The sequence below is a fragment of the Tyto alba genome, unplaced genomic scaffold (assembly GCF_018691265.1).
Source record: "Tyto alba isolate M040663 unplaced genomic scaffold, T.alba_DEE_v4.0 Super-Scaffold_1, whole genome shotgun sequence".
NCBI classification, from domain to species: Eukaryota; Metazoa; Chordata; class Aves; order Strigiformes; family Tytonidae; genus Tyto; species Tyto alba.
This window is the reverse complement of record NW_024881261.1, coordinates 30,606,445-30,628,477: the sequence shown is the minus strand read 5'-3', so window position 1 is coordinate 30,628,477 and position 22,033 is coordinate 30,606,445. Positions and strand designations below refer to the sequence as shown.

The 22,033-nt window shown below is 40.4% G+C and overlaps 1 protein-coding gene across 1 annotated transcript; it reads right to left on the bottom strand.

Moving 5' to 3' along the window:
• Positions 1-3,136: 3,136 nt before the first annotated feature.
• RGR (retinal G protein coupled receptor) lies at positions 3,137-21,556 on the bottom strand. Its single transcript, XM_009965021.3, has 7 exons — positions 21,393-21,556; positions 18,203-18,359; positions 16,405-16,526; positions 6,841-6,994; positions 6,091-6,208; positions 4,469-4,582; positions 3,137-3,550 (listed from the first exon to the last, which is right to left on the bottom strand). The coding sequence occupies exons 1-7, from the start codon at positions 21,469-21,471 to the stop codon at positions 3,407-3,409; spliced, it is 888 nt and encodes a 295-aa protein (XP_009963323.2). The 5' UTR covers positions 21,472-21,556; the 3' UTR covers positions 3,137-3,406.
• Between the last annotated feature and the right edge of the window lie 477 nt (positions 21,557-22,033).

Here is a 22,033-nt window from a genome sequence, read left to right as displayed (position 1 = left end):
TACGGATAAAATGTGTAATTAACTGGAAGCATGTGCTGGGATTCTTGATGCACTGCAGTTTGCTTTCAAACATTTTTCTGAAAGAAACACAGCATGCTTGTTGGTGCACTTGTTAGTGGCCATCAGCCAGTTCTTCTTAATGTGGATAAATTAGTGGTGAGAACTAGTTATATCTAGAAGAGGATTTTTGCCTTGGTTACCAGTTCCTGGAAACTTTTATGTTTATTTCCATCCCTTTTTTGTTTATTTCCTTTTTTTTTTTTTTTTTTGTGGAGAGAGTGAGATTATCCACGATTCAATAAAAGAGACACGAGCAACCTCATTTCCTCCTCTCTTTGGTAGGGAGTCAGCAGCTGAGGCATTATGAACCAGAACTGAGGAGGTGTTTAAGTCCACTCAGTTTGTTCAAATGCTTAGTTTGCTTCTCTTCACTCAGGCAAGAGCCTTTGTAATTTGTATGAAACAAGCCCCTATCTGGGATGGCTATGGGTCTGACAGGTTGAGAAGCATTTGTTTAAGGTACTTAGGGTGGAGATCAATGACAGGATAAATGATTCAGGTTTTATGCATATCCTTCGGTTTGGAGGTGCAGAGTGAAACCAGGTGGAATTTCTGAGCAGATGGAACAACTAGAGCTCAAAGCTCAGTGCACAGGGAACCATGTGAAGTGAAGTCTCATTCCGGAGAGCTGTGGGAGGCCCGGCTTGATGGGACAGCCTATTCATGTCACTGGAATGCACTGTGCTGCTCTGTTGTGGTCTTAATTTATAGTACTACACTGGGCTGTATGAACGTATCCCACGTTCTTCAAAGCACATCTGTAAGTTTTGCACCATCCCTAGGTTTGAAAGATTTCAGTGACTTTGTTACCTTGCATTTCTTCAGTGTGGCTGTAGAGGACAGCTTGGGTTGCTGCTCAGGACAGAGACCCTATTCCTTTTAAGGCTTGAATACCACTAAGCAAATTTATGCTCACTAAATAATAACACTCAGCTTTACTCATCACTAGCTTTCAGTAATCAAATATGTAAAAGAATACACAAGTATAAACAGAGGCACATTAAAATTTGTAGCTGTTCAACAGAATGAAGAAACAGCTCTGATTCTTTCTACTCCCATGGTAAAAGGTTTACACTAAGAGCAAGTCAAAAATCAATCTGAAAATGGACTAAGAGCCAAAGCCTGAGATGAGTTTCTAACTGAGGAAAGTTTCCTTTAAGCCAAAGGGGACTCAGTCCCTAACCAAATGTCTCAAGCTGTTATTTATTACATTATTACAGTATTGTTATGTAAGCCATAATGTGTTTCAGTAGGCAAACATGAAGAACACTCCTCAAATAGCAAACTTCAGGAAATACACAGCTCAATTTAATTTTACTGCACATCCCATTATTCTTGTACTGTTGGAAGCAGCAAACAATCATTCCATCTTCACATTCCATGAGCCCCTGGTTCAATAAGGCTGTCTCTGGTCTCCTCAGCAGCTACCTTTTCTGAGCCAGCACTCTTCTTCTTTTCATCCCTACCGTGTTCAAGCTTCTCTGTATGTTTGGTCAGCCACGTGGCCCTTTTCAAGCTTATCTATATCCTCTGTGAATTGGAATGACCCAAAATACACACCCTATTCAATAAGTCTGAGCACAGAGACTTTCAAGTAGTGTGACCATGTGTCCTATTTGTTTCCTATTCTTTTTTTAGTGTTTTTTAGCTTTCTGCTGGGATTTGTCAGTATGACCCTGCTCACAAGTGAACTGATGATTTCAAGACCTGCCCAGGTCTCTTTCCTGAGAAAGAGATAATTACAGATTCAGAGCCTGTCACTGTAGATACATACTTAGAGGTAATTTTCTACCCATACACATTATTTTGCACTTATCAGAGCAAACATTTTGTCATCTGCTCACGTAACATTATGTGTACCTAAGATGTTTTAGCTGTCAGGTTTAGATGTGATTATTCTGAATAATTTTGTCATGGTGTTATTCACTGCTCTGTCAGGTAGTTTGTGACTAGATTCAGCCTCACAAGTCCCAAAGCACATGTCCGAATGGGATCCTGCTGGTTAGCTTGTGTCAAAATTACATTTATTTCCTATCTTTAGCCGTGACGTGAACGTCCCTTCTGATTGTTTAGCTTCCACCTACCCTTTTGTAATGAATACACAATCATTTTCTCTTCTAATATATTGGAAAGCATCACAGGGACAGGTCAGCTTTTTCTTTGGTTAGCTTCTAAAGTTCTTTTACCATCAGTACTTGGAGATGAACTATATGATCCCTGTAAGAATCAATTAGCTTTGGCTTTTTGTAGGCACAGTCTCTCATATTCTGTGTGTCATGCACGTATTTTTTTGCAAATGGGTCATTCTGAGACACATCTTGTAGTAACAGACAACATCAACTGACAGTTTTCATCCTGTAGGCAATCTGAGCAACATGAGCAAATACAAATGTTTGAAATGGTCATTTTTAATAGTTTAAAATATATATGAATTCTGATAATTAGAAAATGAGTGGCTTTTTAATTGCTCAGACTCTTTAGTCAGAACCAATTCAGTGATTGTTCTCACTCAGGTAGAGCATAGGGGAATTTAATGGCAGATGTGAAGTTAATTTTTATTCTTATGACATATTTAAAAGAGAATCTGACCCATACCTCCCTTTAGTTTTTGCTAAGTGTTTGATAAAAAAGATTAATGTTTTTATGATGGACTGTGAGCTTGTTGATTGTTCCGGTAAGCAGCAGCTGCAAAATCTGATGCAGTTTAGTGTGTGACAAAGCTGAATGTCACATTCTAATTCATTTGAATAGCAGCCAAGCTAATATTCCTTATTGGGGTAAAATGCTCACTAAAATGCTTTTATGGAATTAGGGTGGCAGATTCATCATAGAAATTTGGGAACACTCTGATTTTGGGTGCATTGAAAATGCATTGTTCAGATGAACAAGCTATTTATACAGACATGTGGTGTAATACTGGATACTCCTTTAATCTTTTAGTAATCCAGACATTACCATATGGACAAACTGTACAAACTGATTTGAGGAGACCTCACTGGATAAATGAATACCCTGCTTTAGTTAATTTGCTGAGCTTTTATGTTAGTGTATCAGGAAAAAAAAAAAAAAAAAAAGCTTTCAGCACATAATTTATTTGCAGTGACATATAAAATGAGACTGATGACACTCAATACAGGTTTAAGGCAGCTTGTTTGACAAGCAGCTCATGATGGTTTGGACAGTTATCTGGAGGGCATTCTTTCAGTACTTCTTTGCTTGTAGCCAGTGCACAGCCTTTCCAATGTGGAACCACCTTTGCACATACATACCAGAGAATGCACAGTTTCCTCTAGCGTTTTGCTTTCAGTGATGTGCCTGCATTAATTTTGCTTAATGCTGTAATGGGTTATTTAGTTTTGTTATCAACCTCTGCTTTCTCATTCTTCTGTCCTGTGAGGAACTGCCATATTCCTCCTCTGTAGTTCTCATTCCCCAGGGCATATACGAAGGCATCCACTGTTGGCACAGTCTTGGCAATAACGGCAGGAATCTGTTGTGAGACACAATATTTATTAATAGGAAAATGCACCAGGGAGCCAATGGGCTGATTTCAGCCTAGGCTCAGTTTCCCTTTGCCAAGCAGATGCCTGTCTCCAATGGCAGTAGTTTGCTACTCCCAGAAAGATGAGAGGTAAAAGCAATTTGGTCAGCTGGAGGCCCTTGCTCAGGAAATTACAGTCTCCAGGAGAAAGAATTTAGATCAGCATTTCCTGAAACTGGTATAGTTCAGTTGAGTGTGCATACAGACACTGAGGAGTGAAGGGTGGATACCACCTAAGTGGGCTACTATTCCAAACATATTTTATGTGGGATACTGAATACCCAAGTACAGTAATGCATTTGGTGACCTGAAACCAGGCTGATTTTTGGGGACTGAATGGAAGTTGAAAGGTTTGATGTGATATTACTGAGTCCCAGAGGCAGTCTCAGAGACAAGATGCATAGAAAAAAAATGGAAATAAAGAGGCAGCATAACTGTAAGAGTGATCAATTGTAGTTTCCCTGAGGAGAGAAAAGTATTAGAAAAATGATTGAGACAAACAGCCTCTTCAAAACTGAAAATTTTGAGCTGGTACTTGACTCTGGGAAGGACATAAAAAGCTCTTACAAACCATGAAGCAGTACAGGCTATAGACCCCCTAACTAACTGCTGAAGAAAAACAGTTCCTACTTCCTAAATTGTTGCTCGATCAAAGCAGTAATATAATACCTGTTGTATCACTGTTCTTAGCTGTTTTGCCTTAAAAGTGGTAGATGAACAGAATGCTTTGAGGAAATGATGTACTTGTTATGTATGTTATAACAAGTAAAACCAGTTGTGAGTAAATTGGCACTGTTCCATAGGAGTGGAGAGAGAAAAGTAAGGGAAATGTAATTATTTGAATTCCTTTGGGTGGCATAGGCATACCATGCGGTATTTTGGTGAAATGAACATCACATTTTCAACTGCTGCGTAGAAGCATAAAAGGCAATAGGGACCCCAGCAAATGACCAGCGTCTTCAATGGTAAGCCAGTATTAAACTGAAAAACAAGAGAAATAAATTCTTTTGTGTTTCACAACCACACACTGCAACAAGCGAATGGGACAGATCCCGTGAGAGCATGGTTTGTGTTCAGTAGCAGGAGGGGATCAGCCAGCAGGATATGCCGGATCATTGCTGTTTTGCTGTCTGTGTCTGAGGTGTGTGGGCACAGCTCCTGCTGCACTGAGAGCTGCCTGTGCAGCAAGCCCCAAAGCCCTGCTCCCAGCGGGGGAGTGGCAGTTGCTCCTGGACAGAGGTGACAAAACACCTTATGGTAGATCACTTAAATCTATGTGTGTGCTAGACGAAGAAGCCATGGCCAGTAATTGCTGCTGAGGGGGGAGGGCAATGCATAAATTTAAAAACAGATAAGAAGGAATGACATTTTGCTGATTTAGAGGGTCTTGCAGACAAATAAACTGTGTGAAGCCACCACTATGCCAGTGCAACAGATGGATGCAGTGGTATCTGTGTTGTAGTAGGATTCCTCTGTCCTTTGTGTTAGGGCCTTATGTGCGGTGTTCATGGCCAGCTGTTCCCAAGTATATAATAAATATATTAGTGAATAGAGAATTGGTAATTTAATCCTTAAATTTTCTAAACCATAGCTAATCTGCACAGTTACAGAATATTGTAAGAAAGAAATCACGTGCTATTGTATAAACTCACTGGAAAAAAACGGCAATAGACTTACAATAACAAACATTGATATTTGTTCAAGAAATATGTAGAGGGCACATGCATTTATTCCAGACAGCTACAAACCAGTCTGCCTGACTGTCTCTTTGCTGGTATAACATCCCCCTTGAGAAATGACTGTCTTTACTGAGTGCAGGGGTCAGGCTGTGCCCACCAGCCATGCATAGTGCCCCAGACTGTATAGCCTGCACCTAAGGAAACAACTCATATAATCACCACATTACATTCCCATAAACCTGCTACGCCAGAGCAATTTCTTTGTTTCCAGCTCATAAAGATTTCTGAATTTCCTCAGCCAACTGTAAACATGATGTGTATAGGAAGGCCCTTTTCCCGCCATGGGGTGCCTGCCTGTTTCTTTGCAGTGCTGCAGTTCTGGCTGACTTCCTCAGCGATAAGCTAAGAGCCTGTAGCAAAGCAGGAAATAACGGTCCTTTCTGGATAAATATTGATATGCTATTAGCAGATATTCTGTATGCTACGTGTTTGTTTTGTGACTAGAGTTGGATCAGTGTTGGTGTAGGGGATTCTCAGAGTCACTAGTCTGACCCCTACTTTGATGGGGAACTGTTTCCAGCACTAAGTTGGGGCAGATGTGGCTTCCTGGTCAAATCTTGACATCTGTAAGGATGGGCTTTCCATGAATTTTCTGGGTGGCCCCATCCTGCCTTGCGCTACTCTCCTACTCAAGTTGGGGAGTTGAGCTAAAGCCTCTGTGAAAGAAATGGGCTTTTTGAGGACTTTGTCTTTATTGGATGCAGCCTTATTTTGGCAAGGCAGTTGCAGGGGCTGAGGAAGTTTTCTTACCTTATAGTGCCCACTTTTCTTGAACTTCTGGTGTACAGACTGATAGGCCATCATCATGATGAAGCCTGGGATCATGAAATTGAAAATGGACAGAGCAAAAAGGAATGTGATATAGTTTCTGGAAAGGGTGAGGAGGGGAGAAAAAAAAAGAGGTTGTTAATTCCTCTCTAGGGCATCTCTGTAAATGTGCTGTAAATATTCAGTAACTTGTTTGGTTTTTTGTTTTTTTTTTTTTTTTTTTTTTTTTTTTTTTTTTTTTTAATTACCAAAACCAGTTTTGTCAACATGCTTCAGGTGCAGCATTTGCTGAAGACCAGTGAAGTCCTGCCATGCTGTTGTATGTGGGATGGATAGTACTGTAGAAAATCACAACAGGTATTTTGTTTCTAAACACAGACATCCCTACTCAGACATCTGTGCTGGACTGCATAAAACCAAAACCATTCTGAAAGAGTTTCAAGTCCCAAACCCAGAAAAGATGCAGCTTATAGATGAGCAAGAGAGTAGCAGAAACCTGAGCACCAGCCTCTCCTGTGGAGGAAGCTGACTTTAGCCAATTTACCCACATGCTGCCATGTGAGCAGTCAAGGCAGCCTCGGGTCATGCATGCCTTGCCCCAGCTGCTGGGGAGGGTCATGCGCCCCATAAACAATGGCAGGGGATGGCTGGGGATTTTTCTGTGCTGCCAAGGGCACCCCAGGGCTCAGCAGCCTCCACCCTCCTCCCGTGGGAGCTGGCCCCAGCCCTCACCTGTCCCCTTTGCTGTAGTCCAGGGTGCAGCAGGTTCGGAGGGGTTCATAGTCGTATTCTCCCCACCCCAGCAAGGGCATCACGGACCAAAAGGCAGCAAACAGCCACGCAAACACCATCATGGAGATGGCTGTGCTCCACTGCAGCTTGCTCCCTGCGGGAAGAGAAAAGGGGGTCTCCGTGCCTGAAACAAAACCAATGGGCAAAGCTATCCAGCTCTTCTGGGCCAGAGTCAAGTACCCCGACCCCTGGGCCTTGGGCAGAAACCAGTAGTTGTCTCTATTTTGTAGCCTGAAAGCTGACTTGTGTCTGGAGGAATCCGCCTTGCATAAAATATGAAGGAAGATTTTAGACTTTAGGAAACAGCAAATTGTACTTCCCTTTTGTGTGCTTTACTTAGACAAATGCTCTACCGCTGCTTAGCTTTGTCCCACACTGTGGAGATACAGCTGCTATTAGAAACATATTCTTGTGTTTTGGGAATGTGTTTAACGACTCACGTGAGGCAGAGAGTAGAAGGAACAGGGCAATGCAATAAATAGTGTTTGAAGAATCAGTGTTCCACTGCAGGGTGTGGGTCAGATTAGAAATGTGACTCTACACACACTCCCCAGCCCCTGCCTACCTTCTTTCTGCCCTGCCAGGAGTGCAGGGCACACATGGATACTAAATATATTCTGTTCTAAACTTGCTGCTCATCAATATGTATATGTGACAATATATACACAACCTGACAACAGGTCTTTTTTCTAAAAATACTGCTGGTCAAATTATTTTGCCCTTAAGACCATTGCTTAGTCTGGAACAGGAAATGTGAAGATCAGCATTAGTATTTTTTTCCTAATTTTATAATAAAAATAACCACTTGTGCCTATCCCGTCTGGTTCTGTAAAATACCATAGGAATAGGTCAATGAATGAGATGAAAAATTGGAAACTTCAGAAGACAAAGAAAATATTCCTTTATGGAGAAGGCAGTCAGGCTTCCCTACTGCTGCAGCACATTGTGTTAGCCTTGCTGCTTGTGTGTAAAAAGGCCTGGATAATTTTGTAATCGAGGCTAACATTTGTAATCATGCTCATGCTGAATAGCCCATGACGCCAGCTACACCAGCAAGCAACACGGTGACTTTTCCCACTACTCCTTTCTAATCAAATCTCCCATTAAGGAGAAGTAATGATGTAATTTTCACTGCAGTTGGGAAGCAGTCTTTTTGTCTGCCCTTAATAGAAACATCATGACAGCAGGCCAGGAAGATTCAGGCCAATTCTGACCTTTCTCAGAAAGGTGAAGTGTTGGAGGTGAGATGCATGAGGTGAAGCATTGCCATAGGATCAGATGTGGCTGACTCATGTGTGGAAAGCACGTGGGGGCCACACAGGCTGGAGCTCCCCTTAAGGCAGCAGCTTTGGGAAGGACTGCAAACTCTACAGTAGCTATTTTGTGTTGTACTATCCTTGTATATTTTAAAGTAGGCATGTTAATGAAATTGCCCCTTTACAGGAATGATGATTATATCCCTGTCCTTCTCTTATCTTCCAGAGATTCTTTAGGGAAAAGTATTAGAGTTTGAATTGCATTAAAAATCAACTTGGAAAAATTGTTTGATGCAGATGTTCAAAAATGAGTTATTGGAAAAGGCAGGTGTACATACTGCAATTTAAATACCAAGGAAAAAGTAAAGAAAATCCTTTTTATTAACTACTCTGTGTTTTAATATGGTAGTTACCAAAATATATATTGATTGTTTTAGTCACTTAAAACATTATTTTTTAATAATTATTAATGAAGAGTGATTAATAATGACCAATATCTGTCTTTTGCATGATTCCTACATAGAAAATATACTTTGGCTGCAAAGGCTCAAATATTGCTTTGTAGTACTGACATAATATAAATCTAGAATGACGTAGATGAAAATAAAGGAATAGTTTCTGAGTTAGGGCACTAGAAATAAAACTTTTTAGTAACTTGTAATTATTCTTAATCTCCCAGTCCAAAGAAGCAATGTAGCCTAAGGTGTATCTTTCAGAACTGCATCCTATTTAGGTATATGCTCACATGAGCATGTTAGTTGTTACTCATCCAAGGTTTCAATTTCCATTTGTGTTCTACATAGTGATTCTTGTAGCTTGGCTTTACACAACCATAACTTGAAATTTGATCAGGACAAGGCTTATAATATAAGCTGTCAGGTTTGTTTTATGTTTTACATATTCTAACATTTTCAAGGTATTAGAAGCAGCTGCACTGAAATATGGATCTGAACTGTGTTTCTTTTAAACCAAGCTCATGCTAAAAATAGCTTTATTGCTTTGGGAATACAATTTTGTAAGTGGTGAGCCCTCCTGATATTCTGAAAAAAACAAACTGAATCTTGGAATCTTTTTGTTTCTCAGCAATTCCTATAAAATAGTTAATACCAATTCTTTTTCATGGTATATTGTGATGGAAATTTTGCTCTCTTTCCATCCCCATTCTTTCAATTCATGGCCTAGTGCAATGTCAGGAATGTCTCAAAACACAATGGACCCTGACCAAGGCAGTCTAGTGCCGCTGGGTCCTAGCCTCACACTGGCACCTTATGGATCTTTGCATGTAAGGAAAAGATCCTTGCATTGACAAAAAATTTGCCCTCAACGGCTGGGACAGTGTTGGTGCATGCTGAAGGCAGCCTGGGGGTGCCAGTGCTGACAGAAGGTGGCTGATCCAGCTGCCTGCATGCGTGCATGGGGGTTGGTGGAAATCTCACCTTCCCTGCTGTCGCCTTGCTCAGAAAAGCAGGAGCAGCTCTCACCACCTCTGGGGCCTTTCATGGTGCCAAGTCTTTTGGTGCCACGTCTTTCCTCTGGCCCCATGTGCTACAAGTTGGGGTCAGTGCAGGCAACAAGAAAGTTGTGAAGCCTCCGGCTGAAATGGCTTTCAAATATTTTCGATCAAGAGTGGCTTTAATGAAGATTTCTATGTTTAGTTTTTTTAACAGGAAAAGTGCAGCCCATAGGACACTCTAGGGGAAAACTCCCTGTGCTTTTGGCTGGCAGTGCCCTGATTTGGCTTCCCTTCTGCTGCAGCTGGGGAGGCCCACACGCCTGACAGGGCCATGGGGAGAACAGTGAGATGACACTTCTCAATTTCCATTAGTTTTCTTTTTTCCCCCTTTATGTTCCTAATTTTTTGCTTTATCATTTGTGCCTCTTCTATGAAAAACTAAGAAAAAGTTTATTTTAGTTATTTTTCCATGGGTGTCAGGGAACACCATTTTCTCAATAGATGTAGAGTAAGAGGATCATGCAATGATGGTCTGGCACCAGGCATGTCTTCACAGACAGTGTCTGGAAAGCTCATCTCTGGGGCTGAGTTCATATGTTGTGTCTCCTCACACTTAAGGAGTCCTGTTTTGGATACTACAAAAGGAGAGAATTAGAACTAACAAAATTAAATTTTTCCTTCTGAATTTGGCCTTTTGCAAAATGAGATTAATGGTGAAATAGTCCTGGTGAAATCATCAGTCTGTTGACCCTCTGGAAAACATTTAATGATGTATCAGAAGTAGCTAAAAATGTATAAATGTAAAATTAAACAAACTTGATATTATTTTAGTTTTACCCAGAAAAAATACTTTCAGTACAAGAACGGTGAAAGAATCGTACTCCTTTTCACATGGCAAACATTCTCCTCTGAGAGGGCTGACAAGAGAGCAAGTTGAGAGCAGTTCTGTTGTTTTTGTGCAGAGCCGGCCATTACTTTAGCTTGAATGCCTTTTTTTGCCTGATAAAATTTAATATAATAAATAATAGTCCTAATTCAGTTAAATGTGTATGTATGCAGTTCAGCATATGCTTAAGAATCTAATTCCTATTTAGGATCCAGTACTGGCAATTTGGTCCTCTTAAATCTAATCATTCTTGTGCTCTGGCTTTCTCTCCTTGGAAATCAAGAGGGAAGCTTAAGTTTTCCATACAGTGACATATTAATACAGGGGATTTTAAATGGCTTCTGTAATTGCTTTGGAACTGAAAGATGTCACTTATAAACACACTCCCCATCATTTAAAGATTACGAAAATTGTGATGTTGTCCTGGGATAGAGTTAATTTTCTTTCTAGTAGCTGGTACAGTGCTGTGTTTCAGATTTAGTGTGAGAATAATGTTGATAACACCTGATGTTTTAGTTGTTGCTAAGCAGTGCTTATCTTAAGTTAAGGATTTTTCAGTTTCCCATGCTCTGCCAGTGAGGAGGTGCACAAAAAGTTGGAAGGGAGTGTGGCCAGGACAGCTGACCTGAAATAGCCAAAGGGATATTCCATACCGTAGGACGTCATGCCCAGTATATACTGGGGGGAGTTGGCCAGAGAGGTGCAGATTGCTGCTCGAGCATTGATCAGCAGGTGGCTACTGAATTGTGCATTGCTTGTCTTTTCTTGGGTTTTATTTTTCTCTCTCTTTTTGCTATGTTTATTTTCATTACAATTATTTTTTTTTTGTTTCATTTTAGTCATTAAATTGTTCTTATCTCAATTTATGAGTTTTACTTTTTTTTTTTTTTTTTATGATTCTCCTCCCCACCCCCCTGGGTGAAGGGGAAGAATTGAGCAAGCATCTGTGTGGTGCTTAGTTGTCATCTGGGGTTAAACCATGACAGAAGTCAAAAGCTTACATTTTAGGAAGTGGTAGATATAGCATGGAACCTTAATCCTTTTGATTATGTTGGCCAGTTTTTAGTGACAGAATCATAAACTATTTCCCCATCTTTAGTCTGTCGGGACATTCATGAATTTTGATTTTTTGAAGATTTATAAATAGGTCAAACATTTGTTGATTTTCATAGAAAGAGCAAAAAACACATCTCTGACACAGTGGCTACCTTTCAACTACATTTCAGGTTGGTGTTCAAAAGGAATTTGTCAAACAAAAGGTCAACAGGATTTTATAGGGTGGAGGGAAAAAAAGTCCCTTTTCCTCCTTCTTGCAGATGGTTAATTTATAACAGCTGATATTCCAGAACAATGTGGCTTGTACCAGAGTTCATGGTATGCATCTCTTAAAATTGACAAAGTTTGTCAAAGACAAAAATACCTGAAAGTCTTATAAGGGAAAATACGTATCTGTCATAAGTAAAATAGGTGTTGGTACTTACTTCATCTGCAGTGCAAAGAGCATCAGTCACTGGTGCTCACAAATACTCATTTTTTGTAGGAATAAGAAAGCTGCACTGAATAATAGCTTCTTTTGTGCATATCATTAGGAAAAGCTCCTTCACATATACTAATACAGGGATTTTTTTTACTCTATTTTCCGTTGTGGTTCTCCACGATTATAAATCTGTCTTGGCGATTACCTCCTGCTTCAGTGAAAATGCAAGATCTGTATAAACATTGGCATTTTGTCAGGGAAAACTGATGCAGGTGCAAGACCAGATGAAGGCAGTGTGGCAGGGTGGCTGCAGTAAGTGTGACAGGAGGTAAGGACTTGCTCCTCATTTGACAGAGCTGACAGCTGCAATTGGAGCAAATGGCAGTTTGCTAATCTTTGAATACTAATATAACAACCTAGATTTCCTTGAATGTTAAGGATTAGATAAAACTCAATGTAATTCTGATTCTTGAAATTGAATGCTGCTGTGAAATCCCTGCTGATTTTCTCTTTTCTTTCATAATATTGAGAAAAATACTGACATAAATCACTTCAGATTTTCCATTTCCGCCTAATTCTTAAATGCAAGTATAAAATGTCCTAGATTTTTTTTTCTTTCATTTTAAAACTGTAACTGTACGCTGTGGTTATGAAAGGAAAAAACTTGACCAGGGTCCTTCCCCTCTCCACAAACTGCTGATGGCAACATGCTACTGTCTCACCAAAATGAACGATGTGTTAGATCAAAATGGCATCAGGAAAAATGTCTCTGTGGTAGGTTGCTGACACCCCGGGCTGTCTACCAGTTGCCCTCTGCCTGCCTGATCCCAGCTCCAGTGAGACTGCCCAGGCTGCTGCTTCCTTCCTCTCTTGCTATGTTAAGAACATAATTCAGGATGTTTTCCACATTTGAATGGCCAGAGAGGGAGAACTAACAATGTCTACCTTGATATAAAATGTCATCTTCTGTCCTGACTGCTTGGCTATTGATAGACAGCTTCCTCAGAGTTTGACCTTTCCTCCTTCACTGTCAGGCATGAACATAAAACTGCTTCTGTTTTCTCCTTTTTCCCTTAATGATCAGATTTTGAAATACAATAATCTGTTTTCCCATCTTGCTAGTGATTGACATTAAAACATTTCAGACTCCCTTGCCTTTCCTCCTCTAATTGCATACTTTTAGACTACAGATTTCTGTAGTTCTCTCTTCCTTGCTGTGAAAGTAGCATCTCATTGGCCCCAAAGCCACATTTAAGGAATGAAGTATTGTCCATCATGGTTGCCTGGGAGGAAGAAAGCAAGAGCGGGGAGAGTAAAATGCCTCGAAACTCTAGCTTCTCTGTCATGTGTGGTGACCATGCTGTATTATTCTGTATGCCAATCAACATCAACCTGTTTTCTGATGAATGGCATGTCTTGTTATCACTACACTTTAAAGGCAAGCACTTTGTCACTGAGGTTTGTATTGACTTCCAAATTTAAAAACTTGGTTAATTTTCAGGATATTGATGAACATATTTGTATTATTAGCATCTAGAATGGCTGAGAAGTTCCATTTTTTCTCATTACTGTAGTAATCTCTCACATTCTCATCAGCTCTTTCTCCCTCAGAGATATGGATAGTGGATAATCAAGTATCAAGCTGAGGAATGCCACAATAAAGATTTTATTGAGAAACTCTTAGGATATAACAAAAACATTGTGGATGATGTAATTGGGTCTGGAAGGAGTACCAGTTCCCGTGGAATGAAGATAAAAGGTTGATAGCTTTGGTTTTTAGGCAAAGGTATTTTGTAGCTTCTGTACAGGCATGCAACTTGCATCAGCGTCAAAAGGAGTTTAATGTATGGATTGAGAACACAGTATAGCCTGTAGGCTTGGTATATCAGATCTATGAAATACGACTTAATCTTCCTCACAATCAGCATGTGAAGGATGAAACTGGAAGTGGCTGATTTTACTGGAGTAGCCACAGAGCATGAGCTTTTAAAACCTTCTGGGTTTTTGTTTTTGTTTTGTTGTTCAAAATGTTCAGTAATAGCAATGTTTGGCCATCAGTAAGTAACAATTTGAGCAAAGTAAAGAAGCTTGTGCCCTTAGTGTCTCTATGCCTGTGCTCTTAATGTAGTATGCTCTTGACTGGAGGAGTGTGTGACACAAAAGCATTAAAGTAAATGTTGCAGAGAGTAAAATGTCCTTCCAAAGACATGCTTATTTTCAGGCTATCTTGCTTGTAAAATACAGATGCTACCCTTTTAGCTCCAAACATGTTTCAGTGTCCAAAGGGTGTTAGTATGGATTTAGCTTACAGCCTGCACTATTTGGGGCCTTTGTTTGGACATGAAAAAACCCACATTTCCTTGCCTGAGCTGAATTCTTGAGAAAAGTTACAGGACAAAAAGTTGGCAACCTTTCCACCCTCAACGGGATCATCAGTTTGAACGTGTTCACTGTGTTCTCTGAGTGTGTTTACCACTTGCTGCTTTAATCATATGGAGGCCATGCCTGAAAGGCTGTGGATGCTAACGGCAGAGGGGATTGAAGTGCTACAGCTCAGCAGTTTCTTTCCCAGCCAACTTTTACAGTTTCATTTAGAAAATATTTTGTGAAGTGGTCTGAGCAACCTGTGCTTTAGCACAAGAAAAGGAGGGCTGCATTTGTCTATCAACATTGTCAAAGGGAAACAATTTTTTGGGAATGGTGTGGTCATATGAGGTGCTCTGGACTCCTCATTCCTCTGGAAAGACCCTGGCTTTAGCAGGAAAAATTAAAGCTGCAGATCTGCATAGGAGGACCTCATCCATTTCTTCCAGGCGGCAGAGCTCCCACATGGCTGCCAAATGGCCAAATAGTGTGGATTAGGGCATTCCTAGTGTTACGGAGTGCTAGGATGTCCTTTCAGAATAAGTTTGTATTTAATATCATGCCTCTTTCCCTTTTCCTAATGAAGGCCATGAGATTGTACAGCCTACGTTTGTCACTTAGTCCTTTCCTAATAACTTTTGAAAACACTAGCTACTTAGAAGAAACTGGAGAAGGAAGTGGGGACTAACAGGTACTAAGTTTCTGCACTTACTGTGAAAGTTGATGTCTGGGGAGAGGTGAGGCCCCATGAGAGGACCCACAGAGCAGTCAGCACAAGTCTATCATATTAGACAAAACTGAACATCATGCCTGTGCACCATATTCACAAGAAAGCAGGTTTTGCCAGTTCCAGTGCTTACAATGCTGCTAGTTTGTTTTAGAGCAGATGATAATGCCCCTTGCTATGATTTCTGTCTTCTGTGCTAAGAGAATTCAATTATTCCCCTGTTCTCCCCAATCACAGTGGTGGCTGGAACACAGCTGGAGTCCCAGCACAAATCCCATCAGTCTCTGCAGACACCAAATCCAACTTGGCACCCTAATTCAGCAGAAATTTCCACTCATGTTACATGAATGCACAAATCCAGTACTGCCAAAGCTTTGGGGGAAGTTCTGTGATAGAAAACAGAGCATATTTATCTCTATAAATCAATATATTTGACAATCCTGCCAGTCTCTATTTCTCACCTAAATCAAAAATATGGTTTCACAAGTCCATAAAAAAAAAAGCAAATTTATTTTCCTGGGTTGATCCCTTTGTCTAATATTAGATTTCCATTCAATTCAGCTAAGGTGACAGAGCTAGTTAAAAACGAAATTGCAAGAAAAAACAAAAAATGGCCTTTACTAAGAGAAGAAAAATAACATATTCCTCCTCTTATCAGTACTTAAAAATAGCTCTGCCACATTTATTGAAACTTTCAGAAAATCTGTTCTTTCCTTGGGAACAAATATACTGAGTTTCAGTCTCCATAAGGGAGACTGGAACATAGAACAAAGCCCACAAATGACTCTTGCACCCTGAAGTGCTTGTGTGTCGCACAACAGGGATGCTGAGCTCTGTCTACTTGATCGTATCTCTGCGGAAGTGCTTTTCCATGGGCTCTGTTCCAGCTGCTGTCTCTGCAGGGGCAGTTCTCTAGCTACACCAAATTTATCTGTAATTAGTAAACTCTGCATGAGCATGAAGATCTGTTTGGTACACAGCAGGGTGTTGGATGGAAGCCCACGGTGCATAGATTTTTCTTCAATATGAGGAGCTGGATTTTGTTTGGGACACTGAAGATTACTGATGGAGAAGATGAAATCATGGCAAGAGGGTCACAACTTGGATGTGATATCGAGGAGGATATGTCTCCTGAAGGTGGTTGGTTAGTGCCCCCTGGAAGGGAAGAGTTCCCGTGGAGAGATTGTTTATATTTGCTCTCTCTCTAGTGTGTAAGATAAATAAACTTACATATAAAATATGCAGATAATAAATATGTACTTGTTTTGATTCTTTGAAATCTAAGCAAACTGCCTTATAGCAGGATCTGGGTAAGGTTGCTAGGAAGATTGTAGCCCTTACTTGTACAGTAGTGATGATACCGGTCCCAGGCGACTGCAGCGCTGGAGCTAATACTGGCTAGTGCTGTCAAGAAGCCCTGGAATCCATGAATTTGGCAGCCTTCAGAGCCATAGGGCCAGTATCTATCAACAGACAAGGAATATGTTAAGAAAATTACAAAAAAAGGTGAAGACATGTTTGGAAATTGCATTAATTGAGAGGGTAAAATGATAGCCTGTGCCCATGCTTTCTAAGTCTGAGAAACATTGTGAAAGATGTTACGATGGTTGCCTTTAGGTATTTGGCAGCATTTATCTTGCTGTGGTGTCTGATATAGTACAACAGCTATTTTTTACTTTTAATATAGACAAGAAAATATAACCCTGTATTTATGTATCAGAAAGTTGTTTTTTTAATTTGAAATATACTTTTCATCCAATTATCCATATCTTCAAAATTTGCACCCACTGTGAGCAGCCTATTTGTCAACATGTGAAAGTAGCAAATGAGTAATAAACTTCTGGAAAGTCAATGTTCACCGTGCAACATAGTACCAAAGCTCACAGCAAATAAAAGCACTCCTCATAGCAAGACTGAGGCCTCCAAACATCCTTGCGGACAGAATGAAAGGAACCATGAGATGGACTCATGCAGCAGACATCTGCTAACGTGCCTTCAATATCCTGGTTACCCATGGCAAGGAGACATGGCTTTTTTTCATTCTGTTTTCATCTATAACCTGACTCTTATGCTTAGAAAGCTGACTGTGAGGTGGAAATCTTCAGCAATCTCCTTTCACATGTATTTACAGAACACCAGTATAGATCATTAGGAGACTACCCCCAGAAGTCCCTTTGAACAGGAGATAGCTGACTGCTTGGGAGGCTGGGAAACTTGTGCTCCCATACCAAAGAAAAGGTCCCACTTTTGTTAAAACCAAGCTCATTCCGCTGTATTGACTTTAGCTTCTCAGCTCCAGTTCAGTAAAGACATATTTATTGACTTCAGTGAGACATAAGTGCCTGAAATGAGTGATCTATACGGGAGGCAAAATAGTGTTGAATAAGGTCTCATTGGAGCTTATTATTGACTTGTTAATTTGCAAAAATGGTTTTATATCCACTAAGAGAGAATAAAATGGTCACATTCTGGCTTGAAATGTATTTTTGTTCTCTATTAAAGGTGTTTACAGGGTTTAAAAATGTGCTACTTAGGTGGAATTATTAATCAGCTATTTTATAGGGTGGTGGGCGTTTTTTGGAGTATGGTTTGCTTGTGATTTGTTTGTTGTAATTATTCACTGAAATGCTTGATATTGTTTCTGTCCTCTGATTAAATGATTGATGTGTGAAAATGTGAAAAATCAAATGTGTCATAACTGATGCAAACTCCCTGCTACAGATCTGCATTTTAATTTTCCACAAACTTATCAAATAAGTGCTTTAATGGAAAGGTTCATAAAAACCCAGAAATACTTGCAGATAAATTTTGTGTAAATCTAGAGGTTTAGTCAAATGAAAATGTACTACTATTTCAATATTCAAGTAGCTTCTACTATAGCCACTGGTAAAGCTGTCTGGTTAAATGTCTTCTATAATCAGTTTTACAATCTGTCAGTGACTGTATGCAGTAAAGTCTGTTTTTTCACTTGACTGGTAGAACTATACAGAATTTCATTTTGCTGTTTCCAATTGAGAGAATGAGAAGGTTGGTTAGGTAGTATGCTAGAAAGAGAGTAACTTAGTTTGATCTCTTAGAACTTAAGCTCTTAATTTTCATGTGGTTCTTCTGAGCATCCTTTAGGGAAAAGAAGGTATACCTTAGGAAGCTGGAAAAGGCAGCAATGAATGCGTTGATGCAGATCCCACAGTCGGCCAGTGCAATGCTGAGAACCAGCAGATTGCTGGGCGTTCGGAGTTCTTTGATTTTTCGGAAAGAAATAATTGTCAAGCCATTCAGACAGAAACCAAGCAGGGCTGAAATACATAATTGTTTGGTGTGATTCAACTGGAAATGGAAAGTATCTACAATGATACTTGCTGTTTTCTTTAATGAGAGAACAATAATTACTGTGGAAACATGCACAGGGATCATATCTGTAGTGGTCACAGTCTGCATGCAAGTTACAAAGACTTTCAGGAGACAAGTCACAGATGATAGCTGAAGCCAGTGCTTCAACCTACATCAGGGATATGGGCAGTCATGCAGAGCAGAAATTGTTTAATATTATTTGTAATTCTGCCTTTTGTTTTAATAGAGAAACCCGATTGCCAGGCTCCATTCAGGGACACATGGGTCAGACTGACGGAGATGCAGAGAGGCAGTTTCAGAAGGGCTGACAGCCAGCACATGCTGCTGGTGCACACATTTCCTGGCCTGTCTTTGGTAGAGAAATGGATTGTGTTCAATATCAATAGTAACATTATTTTGTGTTTAAGCACAGAAATCCCTCAGCCATGTTTCAATCAGCCTGCCTCCCTTTGGGCTTCCTGTCTAAGGTTAACCTAGATAGTGCTTGGATCACACCAGCTCAATCTAATTACTGCCCTTCGTCAAAAGACTGTACATGGAAAGAAATAATCTAATTATAAAAAGCAGTCACTGATAGATTTAAAAAAAAAAAAAAGTTAATGTTGGTCCTCAGGAGCATCTAAGCAACCCCAGCTATTCACCCAGCACCAAGCTGTGCCACCCTGAAACCCAGTATTCACTGTTTTAAACTCAAGATTTGTCCTGTAATGTCCTTTTCAAGATTACCTGAATTATTTTAGCTCTGATGAGGCTCTGCCTCAGTATCCCATTTCTAAGACTCAGTTAGATGAGAGGAGGTATGTCTTTTTCCTTGTGTTCTTCTTGGAAAAAGAAATGATGTAGCACAGAAAAAATCTGTATCCCCTAATTCTGTAGTGTAGTTACTTATGCTCATTGTCTTAATTCTGCAGTTAGATAAGATGGATGATTTTTTGTAGTCAGAAATCCTGCTCCTACCTTAATTGCATTAATGGCTGATGGCCTAACCATAGTAACAGCTGATGCGTGTCTTTCATTACACAACATATAACAAAATTTTTCCAGGAGAAATATTCGGAACCATTCGAGATCTGCTGTTCTTATTTCCTCCCTGCCAGCTTATGTCCCACCCACAGGGTAAAGCTGCTGCCAACTCTCCCAAACGCAGTGAAGCCGTTAGGAGAGGTAAGTTGTGACCATATTCAGGTTAGAGATGAAGAGTTATTACTATATCAGCTTTTTTCTATCTTTCCCCTGGTTTTGGAAGCTCCAGGCTTCACCCCACTCTGCGTTCTTGAAGGCCAGCATGAGTGTAAAAATAGAGAACTTACTAAAATTAAAAAATCTAGCTTTGAGTTTTCATTTTTGAATAGCAAAAGTGTCCAGTTAATAAAGTGAATACAAGGTTTTTCTCTTCCCCAGAAGTATTTTGCAAACTGCACTTAGAAGCTGCAGCAAAAAAAGGTCTTCATTGCCTCTCTCTCAGAGTCTTTGAGAAAGTGAATTAATCTTCAATTATTTATTTTGATCTTCTAAGTCAGATGACAAAGAAAGTTTTATTGTTGATCTGCTGGGCACATTCTGCCTAAAACCCTATAGAAAATACTTGTGTTTAGTAAAACATAAATGTGTTAGACCACATCTAGTTTTAAATGAAGGTCACCAGCAGGTACTTTGCTTTGCCTTTGACAGCGTCAGGTCGTCAGGTCCCCGGCAGGCTGCGCTCCCCGGGCCCGGGTGGGCGGGTGAGGGCCTGCAGGGCTGTGGTACCACAACCAGCTGTTCCCCAGCAGGACCCTGGCTGTCGGGCTCTCCCAGCACCCAACGGTGTCCCTGTCCTCCTGCTGCTTCTCACCCCTCAGTAATGAAGTGCAAAGTCATGCCAGGACCTGCCAGGCCCTGCAAATGGATTAATGACTGTTGGCCAGGTTTAACCCTGAACTCTCTGTTTAGGCAGCATCTCACCCATGGACCAGATGTAGAAGCTTTTTCTTTTCTCCCTCTCTTCCAAGGAAGAGTTTCTGACACAGCTCTTCCAGCTTTTTTTTTTTTTTTTGCATGCAGATATGATACTGCATTCCATCTGAGCTCACCTCCAAGGAAAGGGCGAACATCTTCCTTTCTCCCAAGCTCCATGTTCATGGGGTAAGCTGATGAGCATTTATCCCATTCTGATGGTGTTTACAGCTTCTCTTTCTCTACTGTTGGGCCCCATGATATGGCCCCATCCCCAGTTGAGCAGCACTATGCAGGGATGAGGTTCCAGGCCCTGGCTGGGATGTAGCTCAGAAGAGGCACCAGTGACTGACACTGAAATAATCCTAGCTACCAGCCTGTCCTTCACCAGCTGCCAGGTAGATAGAAATTCACAGTTTTGTTGCAGTCTGTCAACAAAGCAGCACATGCTTTAAGAAAAGCCCACATTAGCTAAATTAAATTAATATGGTCTCCTATGTCAAATTTTACTTCTTAACACTGTGAGAGTTTCTGAATCTCATGCACATGTATTTCTATTTGTTACTTTTACCCAGCAGCCATTAATCGCAGTGCTACCAATGAAATTTGGATGTATGCTAACAGTTAACAAGCTATTTTGGACCTATTATCTTTGCTTATAAGACAGCCATCACAGCCCACAAAACAGGCAGCCCAAATTTATTGAGAGATTATCAGTCATTTCAACATTCTTCCCCCGAGGAAGTCAAAATTGCCTTTAAAATTCAACAACAAAATCTTACATCCCGAATTTCTGATAAGAAAGCTAAGTAGCAAGTACTTCCCTGCCATAGGGCAGCTATGTATACAGAGCAGATCTTCACTGCTTGCAGCTCACCCTGATTTACTCACAAGAAGTACTGTTGATGTAGCCACAGTAACCACCATAAGTCTGGTTCAGTGTACCACAAATGCTGCTGTTTTCTTCAATTTTCCTTCCCCCTCCCACCAGGAATAATAGGGGCAAAAATCTTACTGCTGCTGAGGTACCACATTGAGCTTACCTTCTACCAGCAGAGCAGTGCCGATGGCAAACACCTCTAATTCAGTGAAGCCTTCAGGGAGAGGGTGTGCAGTGACCATACTTGCAATAAAAATACCAACAGATTTAACCTCTGCCCTGTTATAGCTGTAGGGCTGCCTTTTCTCCAGATCCTCTTCTTCCACTAGCCCAGGGCTTCTTAAAGGAGCAGCTCACGTGCAGACACATGCTCATTATTATATAAAAGCCTTGGGGTTTTTATTCCCACCACTACAATCCCTACAAGAATGTTATTAATGGTGGGACTAGCATCAACCCGTATTCCCCCTTCCCCTGCAAATCGTATTTCAGACACCAGCAAAATGAAAGCATTCATTGCAATTACAACAAGTTCTTTATAGAGACAAGATTAATTCTGTCCAGTTAATTCTGCAACACTGGAAAGAATTAACGGTTGTGGAATGAAGGAAACATGTAATATGTAATTGAGGAGTGACCTGAAAAACAAAGGGGCACTCACTGAGTTGGTAATTAGGGGAAAAGTATGAACTGAGAATTTTTGCAGCATATACGTCTTTCCCTCACCCCTTTTTTAGCAACTAGCCAGTGTATTTTTCTGACAATGACTATTCTGTATACTAACATGTCTCCTCTTCATAACTG